The sequence below is a fragment of the Gobio gobio genome (genome assembly GCF_949357685.1).
Source record: "Gobio gobio genome assembly, chromosome: 7".
Lineage (NCBI taxonomy): Eukaryota > Metazoa > Chordata > Actinopteri > Cypriniformes > Gobionidae > Gobio > Gobio gobio.
In genome coordinates this window covers 12374158-12388672 of record NC_137103.1, presented here as the reverse complement: position 1 = coordinate 12388672, position 14515 = coordinate 12374158, and the positions used below count along the sequence as shown (strand labels likewise).

At 36.9% G+C, this 14515-nt stretch overlaps 1 protein-coding gene across 10 annotated transcripts in view; it reads right to left on the bottom strand.

Annotated features, from left to right (window-relative positions):
* The window catches only part of tlk1a (tousled-like kinase 1a), an 83974-nt gene that overhangs the window by 22004 nt on the left and 47455 nt on the right, over positions 1-14515 (bottom strand). For 2 of the 10 annotated variants that reach the window (XM_079822042.1, XM_079822049.1), the window contains exons 4-11: positions 9282-9320; positions 8368-8443; positions 8199-8242; positions 4623-4648; positions 4148-4214; positions 3928-4023; positions 681-767; positions 231-323 (exon numbers count right to left, since the gene is read on the bottom strand). In XM_079822042.1, the coding sequence (XP_079678168.1) occupies positions 231-323; positions 681-767; positions 3928-4023; positions 4148-4214; positions 4623-4648; positions 8199-8242; positions 8368-8443; positions 9282-9320 (528 nt within the window). The remainder of the gene's footprint in view (positions 1-230; positions 324-680; positions 768-3927; positions 4024-4147; positions 4215-4622; positions 4649-8198; positions 8243-8367; positions 8444-9281; positions 9321-14515) is intronic. The other 8 variants (XM_079822045.1, XM_079822046.1, XM_079822048.1 and 5 more) reach the window with 5 other exon arrangements.

The window sequence follows — 14515 nt, the reverse complement described above, 5'->3', positions numbered from 1 at the left end:
TATATATAGGTTTTGGTATGTGAAAAAATCTACAAGGATCAATCCAGTGCAAATATTCAGATTCAGTTGCTAAAACTGGTTGTTTAGAATGTGAAGGTTTGCTTAAAAAAATTAATTAAACTGAACTGCTTTAGGAAAAAGATATTTCTCATAAAAACGTCACAAAAACACAATCTGACACACAATAATTTTTGATGAGATGAATTGATTTGTCTCATGTTATTGCTCACCCGCAGCAGATCGTCTATCCTGCCCTCCTTCTTCTCCAGGTCCAGGTTCTTATTGCTCTCTATAGTGGCCAGCTTTACCACCGTCAGGTCCGTCTGCAGAAGAACAACACAAACAATTCAACAAATACACCTTTTCATTATGTTTTATAAATGTGTGTTTCTTCAACTACAGTCATTTGAAGTTGCAATGTTCATTTGTATCAGAAAAGATATCACTTTTTTTCTTTTTGATATATGAAGATATAAAACAAACCAAGGAAACGTTTTAAAACACATTAGTCTGCGTCTTTTCTAAAGCAAGTATACTTGTTTAACCAGGAGAGTGTCATGTTAACTACAAAAAATAATCAGATGAATTGATAGTTGTAATCTACTGACGGCTTAATTTTAAGATGACTGCCAATGACATTCTTGTTTCTTGAGTGCAAGTGCATTAATGATCCGTCCCACCTGAACACTCTTGACTGCCATCAGCCTAGAAGAAATCACAGAATCCCCAAAACACAGACTGGTGGGAGACGAGCTGCTTTGCCGGGTCTGATCAAATACAAGATTGTACATTATTTAGTTAAACTCTGTAGTAATGAGAGGCACAAGTAGACAAAACTATGCAAGTGTTGTGATGTGTGTAATGTTCCTAAGTAATAATGTTAGTGGTTATATGCGTGTGCGAGAAGTGATTGATTATGATACACAATTACTGAAATGAACTGAGTCAGAGGGAGGCCCAGTTTACACATGGTATTAGCATCTGTCTCAGATGCAGTTAATTAAGACAGCACATTTTCCATTTAGTTTTAGTCATAGTCTTTTGGCTTAAAAAGCCATTTCGTTTAAGTCATCTGAATTTAATCCACTAAACACGTCAATATTTCTGCAATTGGTTGTAACACAATGTTCGCACTCCAGTTTATGGTGCTATTGGGAGAAGAGATGAAGTGCATACACTTTTGGATCCAAATATTTGTATTCCTTTCTATAGACTGTATGAAAATTTCATATCACGATTATAGTGTCCTAAAAAGAACTCATGCACACATTGAAAACAAGTTTTATATTTGAAAATCAACAAACAACAAATAAAACAAGCAGCTCTATGCACTTTTTTAATCTATTCTGTGGCATTTTCTTCCCTATAATGGCCGTCGTCAATACAAACGCATTATAACAGCGCACATCTACGCATCACAACGGATGCTCTCTCGTTTCATTCATATGCAAATACTTGCGTCTCTGTTTTTGATTGTATTGAAAATGAAATCAGAGGACTTTACTATTAATACTACTATAATTATAACTAGAACTTCTTGTGATCATCTTTTCTTGGCGATTGTTTTGTACGCTGTACAAAATGGATTTATAAAAAGGTTCAACTCAATTCAATATGTTCCCATAATTATTTATGTGGTAAAGAAAATCTGTGTAATAAGTGGACAATGAATATACATTATCCCTTAAATGTCACCCTAGTCTTGTCTGAACTTCATCAACGTTCATCTTTGGCTCAGAGCCACTTGCTGCAAACTTTTCTTCGCGGAAGCTTCACGTTAATTTCAAGCAAGTGAGATAAAATATTTAAACTCAAAACTTTGTGTCCAATTATTTCCCAGACGTAGTTTTGGTATTGAGGTCAAAGTCCACTTGCCTTGCGTTCGCTATACACTGAAGACGACTCAGCAGATTTGAAGTGTTTGCCTGTATTGCAGTGACTTTCTTTTTGCATGTTCTGCAGACAGGATGACCATCTTCGATTAAATTTCCCTCAGGACTTTTGTACAAGCCAAAATATGACCACACCTCAGATTTGGTCCTTTAAGGTGGCTGAACAATCCGCTGCCTTCTGACATTTCTTCGCTCTCAAAAAACAATGCTGTGCCCTGCGCCTGCACCAGACTGATGCTGCCTGGACAGGATTTACAACGGTTTTAATGATAATTACATTTTAAATGATATTACTAACCGTCAGTACATTTTATTGTGGTTTATCGTGAAACCGGTTATCGTCCCATCCCTACTATAGTGTGGTGCAGGTCTGACATCACTTTGTATGCCAAAACACAGAAGTGAGTATTTTAGCACTTCAGGTTCCATCGTCCCGAAATCAATCGTTTTTTTTTAAACTGGATTTTGTTTAAGGCGAGACACGGCAGGTGAAAACATAGTTTTTTCATGGAGTGGTCAATTTTGAGATTTTGGGCCAGTTTGCTCCCTTAACATGTAAGCTTTCGTGTCAAAAAAAGAAAAGAAAATGTCAACATTACACATTAAGGTGGTTATTTCATTATATTTTGCCAACGTGCGCCATTAGATTTCTACCCGAAATCATCAAAAGTTATTCTAATGCAAGCTCTAGTGCCGTCTCCATTCAGAGGAAGACGCGCGTGTCTAAGCTGTTGGATTCTACATTGATCGTGCTTTAGGTCTCGGCGTAGTTCTCAAAATGGGGTTAAAGTGTGCATTTCATGGATTCCCGAACCCCGGCGCTACGTCATATTCTCGCGCATGCGTCGTGGAGGCACACGCGGAAGGCAATAACAAGCTGGATAAAGGTGTTATTTTGATTTTTTTTTGCGCACAAAAACTATTGTCGTCGCATCGTAAGATTATTGTAGAGCCACTGTGGTGAGATGGACTTCGTAAAAACGTTTTAAGTGCCTTTTATCGGTCTTGGGAGTATAAGTGTACTGAATGCCAATGGAGGCCTATCTGAAGCCTTTCTCAGCCATCAGCTTTCAACAAAAATATCTTCATTTGTGTTCCGAATATGAACGGAGGTCTTACGGGTGTTGAACGACATAAGGGTGAGTAATTAATGACAGAATTTTCATTTTTGGTTGGAACTAACCCTTTAAACTCAAACGTTCTGGGAAAATGTTTTGAGATAAAAACTGGAAGAGTTGTTGGTAGCTTAGTGATGGTGACGTTGAAATCACGGGACCGTGGTGTAGTCCGTTTAAAGCCTACCTTTAGCTTTTTACTTATGGCAACTGCATTTAGGCTTCAAAATTAATAAAAGCTCTGTCTATCTGTGATAATTATCCTAACGGACAAAATGTGTAAGTATCATAAACTTGTGTTGATCACAGAGCTTGTTTTTAGTGATAATCCAAAAGCCTATGGAAAAATCCTATTGGCTTTTTCTCGAGGGAATCAGTGTGGTGCAAACTGCCGGTTGGCCTGCAAAGTGACATTTTGGTAAAATTATGGCTTAAAATAGCATTTAATTTTAGTCATTAGAATTGTTTTAGTCTACTGAATACGTCAATATTGCTGCAATTGGTTGCAACACAATGTTCGCATTCCAGTTTATGGTGCTAGTGTAAATGGGAGAAGAGATGAAGAAGTGCTTACACTTTTGGATGCAAAATGTATTTAAATTATGCCAGTCCCATTCTATTGCGCTTGAAGCTTCTGAAGTTTCACAGATACTCGCATGCTTTTATTTTCTCGCCATAGCTCACACTGCATCCTCCGTTATTTTGAGTGTGTTTGCAGCATTAACGTGAATGTTCTTCTCAAAACAGCACAATAACACAGTGATAAAGTCAGAGACCCGCCTCATGAAATCTGATCACAAGTGTTCACTGACACATGTTACTACCGGGTGAAAAAAGTCGTCTGTCTGCTCGTGATCAGATCATACAAGACAGCTCTTAATACCAGGTGTAAGCAGGGTCAGAAAGAGTGTGTGACGTACGCTGGATCCAGGTGCAGAGTGGGAATGTGAGTTCTGGGGTGAACGGATGACAGGCGGTAAACCTCTTACTGGACTGGACCCATTACCACCCTGAAACTACAGAAAGAAAAAAAATAAACTAAATCATATCGCTTGAAATTATGATCTATGTAAGCACATCTAGACACCACTCCACTTAACACCATATGAAGAGGAAGTGGAGAAAAAAATGTGCACAAACCTTCGAGCTCATGTGCATCGTCAACACATGAGGTTTTAATGTGCATAATATCAATGAGATTTGAGATCTGCGGCAGAAGGTAAGATATTCAGAAGACTTGAAATCTATTGTACAAGTTTTTCTCTTATATGGGGGGGGGGTCATTGTATGCTTTCACCGCATGGAACAGAGCAGCTTGGACATTGTTTTAAATTTTTGCTTTTGTTTTTGACAATTATAAGTTGTACACTGTTTAATAATTGTTCTGTTTGAGCATCCCGATATAGCAAAATTGGCTCAAATTTGGCAGACGGAGCAAGTTCGGGAAACCTTGTTTGAAAAGAATTAATCATTGAATATTTTTGCAATGCCGCTTGATGTTGGAAGCACAGAAATGATACATTACTACACACACAAAGACAGAATCAAATTAAAACTGACACCATTACCATTTTCAATAAATGTAATTTTACTAATAATAAATTGTTGTTCTTACTTTGTTTGACTCATCAGTTTGTTATTCTAAAGAAATGAAAAACCTTTCATTAATGAAATGTTTCTCCACCTCTAAAATGACTTTCGATGTAGCCAATACTGCTTGGGTGGAAAAATGATATTAATCGTATTTATTAAAAATAATACTTTCACAATCCAATCCAATCAAGTCTACCCTACATTATTTTGTTCTAAATTTTCAGCTTTGCTTGAAAAAAATGTGAAATATGCTACAAACGCTGTTTCACATTTTTAACCCTCTGGTGATGCTCCGCGTGGCGGTTAAATTCAATTAAATGTACTACATTTTAGTTTGATAATGTTTTTCATTTAAAGGGGTCATGAACTGCGTTGTCCTATTGTTTTATGATGTTTCCTGGGTGCACAAATAATGTTAAAATGCTTTTTACATCAAAAATGTTCATAATTTATAAATAAACTGCATTTTTCCTACCCTGATTTTAGCCCTCTGCTCTGAACCCTCTGTTTTAAGGGGCGTGTCTGCTGGGAGACTTCAGTGTAAACACCCACTGCTGTGATTGGCTAACGTCTTTTCATTTGAAATTGGCATTATATTAAGATTGTGGCATGAAAGATTGCAGTGATGATCATTGTAGCCGATCACACACATGTTGAGCGCATGAAAGCAGTGATCTCATCATTGCAACTCAGTTACTGTCCGCTAATAAATTGCTGGGCCTGGTGACAATAAAAGCTTTTATTGGACTAACAATGTAGTTTTTAGTTATGAAACTTACAGGATTCTTATAGTATGATGACCTCTTAAATGTCAAAAGCTCAAGGAAAATGTGATTTTCTCAGTTCATGACCCCTTTTATATATTTTATGGTATAAAAAAAAGGAGTTATCCATTTATTACCAAAACTTAAGATCTCTTTTTAAAATAAAATGTTTGGCAGATAAGTGGCATAAAGCTAAAAAAAGCGAAATCAAAAAAGTTATAGAAGTTAGGGTTGCACGATATATCGTTTTAGCATTGATACTGCGATGTGCGCATCCACGATATGTGCGATGTGAAGTACAGGGATCGTAGTTGATCCGTGATCCGTACAGCCAGTTGCTCCCCGATTCAGAACGCATCTGATTCACTGATTAATTGCAAAGTTTAACCATCATAGAGTAAAAGTTTATAATGTTTTTAAGTCGAGTCAGGCATCAAGAGCAAGCGGACTCATGCATTGTTTTCTGTGTGTACACACAGAGCCGCGCTGACAGACCGTGAACGCGGTATTGAGTTCTCTTTTTCTTTTGAACCAAAAGTTCCAGCATTGAACCCCATTCATTTCAGTGTGTCTCAAGCACTCTCCCTGGCAAATGGATGAAATTACGGCATATTTTGAGATTTTATGGCATTAGTTGTCCTCTCAGGAATATTGATAGAAGTGATATTTTATGAAGAGTTAGAGTTAATGTTATATAATAGATCACTCTAACTGCAGTTAGATAACGTGAGAAGCACTGCAACAGCTACTATATCTGGATGCTATCGGTCATATTATCTCTCCGAGATCTTTCTGTCGAATGCGTTTCTATGAAGTAGCCAATCAAGGAATAACGCATCTAGGGCCTGGATATAAATACATTGGTTGCTCTTTTTTTTTTTTTAACCAAACTTTTTTTTTAAATCACTATTATAACATTAAAATATCTATTTTTGTTACTTTATTTGTACTTTAGTGTTAAATATGTAGGCTAATTGTAGGGAGCATCACAAGTCTAATGAAAAACAAAAAACATCTGACTAAACTTCACAATAAATCTTTATTTAAATCGTCTCTGTGCTTTGTTCGTTATGATGAGGGATTTATAGATAATGAGAAGATTTGTGTAAAACGTAAACTTGCACTAACGTGCACTAGCGTTTTGAGTCTGTATAAAACTTGTTTTGATCGATACTGAGAGGATTCTCATTCCCGGTAAATTAAACATATATTGGTTATTATTTTCATTTTAGAAATGCCTGTGATTGGCTACAATACTCAACGCTGTAAAATCATGCACTCACATGACCCAAATAAAACATCCAGACCATTAAAAAAAAAAAACATTAACATTGTCTCTTCATTATCTCTCCCCAGAATCAAATGCTACTGTAAAGCCTAGTCGAAGTCGATGCACATATTGTGTTCATATTTACCAAAAAATGCTGCAAATATAGTGAAACTGCGCTGTCAATCTGTTTGAATAGGATTAAGAAGGATAAACAGCAGAGTTGTTTGAAACTATTGAGAGCTCCATGAACCTTGTGACCATGTGACGGCGAGATCAAAGCGTGTCGCAACTCTTTTTCTATGGTTCTGGGTCCGCGCATTCATCTTAAAGGGACAGCAAGCTAATATACCCGCAGCACAACAAAAGAGAGAGAAAATTACTTTTGTAGCTTTAAAGGGATAGTTCACCCAAAAATGAAAATTCTGTCATTATTTACTCACGCTCAAGTTGTTCCAAACCTGTGTGAGTTTCTTTGTTCTGCTGAACACAAAAGATGATATTTAGAAGAATGTTTGTAACCAAGCAGATAGAGCAACCATTGACTACCATAGTAGAGGAAAAAATACTATGGTAGTCAATCTGCATGGTTACAAACATTCTTCTAAATATCTTATCAGTATCAGAAACTCAAACAGGTTTAGAACAACTTGAGGGTGATTAAACGATGACAATTTTCATTTTTGGGTGAACTATCCCTTTAACACAGATAAATTGTCTTAATTAATTATATTAGTTATTGTTTATTCATACAGTGAATACTGTTATTTTACATTTGATTATTCAACTGTTAGATTGACCTGAAAAACACTGCTCATTTCAATTTTATTTATCTATACTTGTAATTTGTTTATTATTTTCTACGCAGATTCAGTCCCCCCAATTATTTTAGAATGGTGAATTCTTTTCAAATAGAGCTATTCAAATCAACTGGTGAAACTGTTTATATAAATCACATTTTATATTAAATATAAAATATATGAAAAAAATATTGCAATGTACGTTTTTTTCCAATATCATGCAGCCCTAATATACGTTTAGGTTTATTTTGGAAAATGCATAAAAATACTATTTAAATTTATTTTAAAGAAATATACATTTTATATTACAAAACATAGTTTACTCTAAAACTGAGAAAATCAAAGCCATAAATCGAAACCAATTGTATTCCACATTTGAGCTTTCAGTAAGATTTTGTTTGTGCGCAGTACCAAACATTTCCACTAGATGAAATTCACTTCCCATTCGTTTCCAACGCGTTCATTTTTGACCGCGAACAGTACAAGTGTGACTATTCTTTTTAGGACTATTTAACCTTTTTGAATCATGCCCATGATTTTTTTGTGCGCACACAGCAAGTGCCAAAACCTTTTCCATGTTTTGTACCATTGCGATAAAGTAAAACAAATAAAAAAATAAATATATTCGGTCAAAAATGTCTGAACAGCATCAGAGGGTTAAAACAATATCATCCAAGTTGCAGTGACTATATGTCAGTTCCGCACTCATTAAGAGAATGCCAAAGATATATCATATCTTTTCCCTCAAATTACTGGCAGATACTCACATCAAAATAATCACTAATTTTCAGTCCCCGAATGACAGACTTTCCTATGAGAGGAAAAAAAAGACATGTGATTAAGCTACATGTAAAGAACATACTAGAAAACACACACATGGAGACAGAGAGGGAGGGAGATGGAGATCGAGAGAGAAAGAGAGAGACAAGCGTTTACCCTGACTGCTTTCCGATTGGTTGTCAGCTTTCCTCTTCCTGCCCCGTGATGATTCAGAGTGCTTCTTTTCAGGAGTCTATAAATGAGAGATATTACATTCATACACCATTTGTTATGAATTTATCCTGGTCTTATTTTGCACTCGATGCACGATATAACGCTGGCCTCAGCAAGCACTGAGCACCACATTTAAATTCATAGTCTCCTGAGAGCAAATCGTACAATCTTTGAATAAGTAAAAGGAGACATATTGTGTGTCTTCAAACAGTATTTAATGACTCTTGAGTCTAAATGGCTCTAAGAATATCTCTAATGTGAGAGTGCATAATCCGGGGCCGGGACCAATAATCACAGTCTATTTTCTCCCTCACTAGGGAAAGGATGCAGAAATATCCTGCTCTTTTCAGCACAGACAAAGAGGGGTGTGCTGCCAAGGGCATCTTTGCATTCTGATCAGAGAGGAGTTCTTGCTCACTGGCTTGGACTGAAACCTCCACATCTGCCACCAAACTCCAGCACAGATTTTGATACCCACACACTATTAAGTGATAAACTGTGTCCTACACATGCAGTTAATGTATAAAAAGAAACGCTGCCTCATCTATATGTTGATTAAAATGCTAATCTCTTTATAGCGGAGAAACCGAGAGAGAGTTTCCAAAATAGATGTGGTTAAACTCCGCCCTGTATATTATAAAAAGCTCCATCATGTTAATTTTACAATCAAAGCTTAATTTGAGGTCGTTGTAGAAATGATAAACTCTCATGTGGGCTAGACCAGCGCATTTTTGGAAGGCACGCCATAACCCTCCGAAGAGAGGGCTGTCGATTTGACTGAACCGAGAGCCTCCAAAAGCATCATTCATGTTCAATTCTCTATTCAATTCTCACATGACTGGGACAGAGAGACTTACTGAATACGCAGGAGAACTTCCTCTTTTCCCATCTGATCCCTGCAACAAAGAAAGAGGAAGAGAGAGTGAGAGGAGAGGAAAAGAAAAAACAAAAAAGGACAAAAATGAAAGTAAAACGAGAAACGGAAATAAAAATAAAATGGAATGATAAATAAAAGGGAAAAGAAAAAAGAATAATGAGAAAATTAGGAAAAGGTAAATAAGAAAAGGAGAAAATCAAAGTAAAAATATAAAGGATATGAAAAAGGAAGGTAAGGGGAAAGGAAATGAGAGAATAAAAGGAAAACAAGAGGAGAGGATAAAGAAAATAACAAAATGAAGGAATAAAGATAATGAGAAAATTGAAGGGAATAGAATAAGGAAATGGGAAGGAAAGGAAATAAAAGGAAATGGAAAAACAAAAAGAGGAAAAGGGAAAAAAATTGAAAATGAAAGCAAAAGGAAAACAAAACAGAAATGCAAGGAAAGAAAATGTGGATATGATAGGAAAGGAAAAGAAAATGAGAGAAAAGGAAAACAAACAAAAAATAAGAAAATATTAGGAAAAGGAAAACGATAAAGAGAAAATAGAATAAGGAAATGGGAAGGAAAGGAGAAAGGACATGAGAGAAAATGAAATGAAAAAAAGAAGAAAAAAAGCGAAAGGAGAACAAAAAGACAGATGCAAGAAAAAATGGTTAACAAAATGTGGAAATGATAGGAAAAAATTATAGGATGAGGAAAAAAAAATATCAAAGGAAAGGAAAAGAAAATGAGAATAAAAACAAAAGAATAAATATTAGGAAAAGGAAAATGATAGAAGAAAAAAGAATAAGTAAATGGGAAGGAATGAGAGAGAGAGAAAATAAAGTGGAAAACAAAAGAGGAAAAGGAAATGAAAAAATTAAAGCGAAAGGAGAACAAAAAGACAGAAATGCAAGGAAATGGTAAAGAAAATGTGGAAATGATAAGGAAAATCAAAGGAAAGGAAAGATTAGAAAAAAATAAAGTGGAAAACAAAAGAGAGGATGAGCAAAAGAAGAAAATGAAGGAATAAAGATAAGGAGAAAATTGAAGGAAATAAAATAAGGAAATGGGAAGGAAATGAGAGAAAAAGAAAAAGTGGAAAACAAAAGAGGAAGAGGAAAAGGAAATGAAAGCGAAAGGAGAACAAAAAAGACAGAATTTCAAGGAAAATGGTAAAGAAAATGAAATGAGAGAAAATAAAGTGGAAAACAAAAGAGGATAAGGAAAATAAAATGAAGGAATAAAGGATAAGGAGAAAATGAAAGGAAAGGAAAAGAAAATAGAATAAGGAAATGGGAGGGAAAGGATAAAGGAAATGAGAGAAAAAGAAAATAAAGTGGAAAACAAAAGAGGATAAGGAAAATAACAAAATGAAGGAATAAAGGATAAGGAGAAAATGAAAGGAAAAGAAAATAGAATAAGGAAATGGGAGGGAAAGGATAAAGGAAATGAGAGAAAAAGAAAATAAAGTGGAAAACAAAAAAGGGAGAGGAAAAGGAAATTCAAAAAATGAACACGAAAGGAGAACAAAAAGACAGAAATGGTTAAGAAAATGCGGTAATGATAGGAAAGGAAAAAAGAATTGTTAGGGAAAGGGAGAAAGGACATGAGAGAAAGAGAAAATAAAGTGGAATACAAAGAGGAAATGAAAGCGAAAGGAGAACAAAAAGACAGAAATGCAAGGAAAATGTGAAAATGATAAGGAAAAATCAAAGGAAAGGAAAATGAGAGGATGCGGAAAAAGAAAAGGGAAGGACAAGGAAAACAAAGGAGGAAAGTATAAGGAAAAGAAGGGAGAAAGGAGAGTGTTTTTCGATGCGAGTGGGTCAGGAGCTGAAGCTGGTGTTTATAATTAGCCCTCAGTGACAATGACAGAATGTCACGCTGGCCCTAACGAGCCGGCACAGGCTCATACTGATGTTCTGCACGCGGAAAACTGCCACTTCTGGGTCACAATGGCCACCACCACCACCACCACCACCACCACCACAGCAACACAATTACTGAAGAAGAGCCCAAACGTCACTCACAACCATCCACACACACGCTCTCCAACTGCCCGTCTTCATCCGACACTTCTGAGAAATATGAAGATTGCATAATCTGTCACTGAAAATGTAAATCCTTCATATATATTCAAAATCCATCCTGAATATGCAAATCATCCTGCATTAAATGAGTCATGTGCTTCAGGCTGCAGGTGTGTGAGGCTGTGATTAGTGTTCAGGGGATTATGGGTAATCTAGTGTATATAGTCTGAGGTGGGGCCTTAATGGAGGTTTTGGGGCTGTGTTGGGTGCACGTTGTAATGTGAGTGAAAGTCTGACAGTGGTGTGTGTGTGTGTGTGTGTGTGTGTGTGTGGGTAGCGGGGAGCTCTAATGACAGGTGTGTGTGTGTGTGTGTCTACAGTATCTAGGTGTCTGACATCTGGCATAATAAGCAGCTCACAGCCACATGAGAGGAGTTTATTCTCAAGCTCCCAGTCCACTTTCTCTCTCCCTTCATAACTCGCTTCATTGGCTTCCTCCTTCTCTTGCTCTGATTTATGTCACAGCAGGTGTGTTGTGCAGGGGGAGGGGAGGACAATTCATCTTACCATGATGCTTCATATGTGTGTGTGTGTGTGTGTGTGTGTGTGTGTGTGTACATGTGTAGTGCTTTGCCTGCTGATGGTTTAACTATTGGGGGTTATGACAGATGCCAACCCAGCTTGAGTCTGCTACAAAACCTAAACACACACACACACACACACACACAGAGAAAGTGACACAGCATCCTCTATGAGGCAGAAGCACCGTCCTCAGCACACACAGAACTAGAGCTTCATTACAGGGAACATTTCCCATCGGCCAAAGTCACACTCACACACACCAGCATCAATTTCTCTGTAGCGCTTTGATTCAAAGAAAACACAGCAGAACGTCTCCGCACCATCTGCTGAACTATGAACCAAGTTATTAACAACAGCTTTCATCAGGGCTCAACCGTGAGCGCTTTAGAAAAAGCATATCCATTACAGATCTCCGTTTGCTTCAGTGCATCAATTAACGGTTTACTGATCGGTTCATTTATTAGAGCTGTGCAGAAACAATCACATGCATTATAATTTACAGAAACTGCGTCACGGATTACAGTAGGAGCACGATGAGAAGACGCATGGCTACATGGAAATCAGCATCTTGAAGATTGATTCACATGATCCGGTTGCTATGATGAATGAAGAGAGCCAATATTTTGTGTACTTTGAATTAGTGTTTTCTGAGGTGTTTGCCAAGGATCTGCAAATTCAAAACGGGATGGAGACCTCCTTTCTTGGGAATGGACCTTTTTAACGGGAATGAAAACAAGGCTGTGAGGGACAGAAGTACAGAGCATTCAATCAAGGACCTTTATACAGCGCCTGCCATTATAAAGACTGCAAATCTATCCCTCACAGGCCTGTTTTCATCCGTGATTCATTTATATGACGACATCTAACCTGACTAAGGTCTATAACTAAAAATAAAAGCTGTGTTCACAAGCATCGCTCTTGAATGCCACTGAAAACTTATTTAACAAGTACCTACTCAAAAATTCACTAATAAAAGATTGGAAAGCAGAAAATGGCCATCAATTGACATTTCCGACTAGGCTAAGTGACTACTTCTCTTCAGGGGTTAGTTCACCCAAAAATGAAAATGATGTCATTAATTACTTTGATGAAATCCGAGAGCTCTCTGACCCCTCCATAGACAGCAACTTAATTAACACTTTCAAAGCCCAGAAAGGAAGTAAAGACATTGTTAAAATAGTCCATGTGACTCCAGTGGTTCAACTTTAAAGTTATGAAGTGGCGAGAATACTTTGTGTGTGGAAAAATACAAACAAAATAACGACTTAATTCAACTATTTCTTCCAGGCTGTGTCAAACTCTTACACTGTAGACTACAAAATTAAGTTAGTGTGTGTGTGTGTGTGTGTGTGTGTGTGTGTGTGTGTGTGTGTGTGTGTGTGTGTATGTATGCATGTATGTATGTATATATATATATATGTGCATGTATATGTGTGTATGTGTATGTGTGTATGTGTGCATGTGTATGTATGTATATGTGTGTATGTATATGTATGTATGTATGTGTGTATGTATATGTATGTATGTATGTATGTATGTATGTATATGTATGTATATGTGTATGTATGTATGTATATGTGTGTATGTGTGTGTGTGTATGTGTGTATATGTGTATGTGAATGTGTGCATGTGTATGTTTGTATGTGTATATGTATATGTGTGTGTGTGTGTATGTATATGTGTATGTGTGCATGTGTGTATGTATGTGTGCATGTGTATGTGTGCATGTGTATGTATGTATATGTGTGTATGTATATGTGTATGTACGTGTGTATGTATGCATGTATATGTGTGCATGTGTATATATGTATATGTGTATGTATATGTGCGTGTGTATGTGTGCATGCGCATGTACATGTGTATGTGTGTATGTACAGGGAGTGCAGAATTATTAGGCACGTTGATTTTCTGATCATATTTTTTTTCCAGGCACATTTGACCAATTCCAAACATTTGCCTTCATGAACAATTATATATCACTTATACATTATTAAATACTAAATCAATAGTAGTTATTAGGATTACTGTGGTTTGGAATTGGTCAAATGTGCCTGGAAAAAAAATATGATCAGAAAATCAACGTGCCTAATAATTCTGCACTCCCTGTATATGGGGCAGACATACAGTCTATGGTGGCAGGCTGGCAGCACCATCTGATGATCAAGCAGGGTTAAAAAACTAAATGAAAAAAAAATTATATCCGGGGAATGGTGCGGTACGTCGTCACGTCAAGACAGCGCATGTTGCAACAACAACACTGCAGCGAGCTAACAAATATTAGCATTAGCACCAACTGCCTTGCCCCCAAAAAGCCGACCATGGAGTCAAATGAGGTCGAAATTGAGGACGCTCCGCCTGGATACAAGTCATATGTCTGGCAGTATTTTGGCTTTCTCATTAAAAAAGACAAAGACGGCAATAGAGTAACTGACAAGACTAAGACTGTGTGTAAGCTATGCCATGCTGTCATTCCGTACACCAGATCCAACACATCAAACATGAACCACCACCTTCAACGTCACCATAAAAATGTGAAGACGACCCCGGAGAAAACGAGCCTACCGAAGGGACAGCTGACCATGAAACAAGCGCTGACACCAACTCTACCTCCATCAA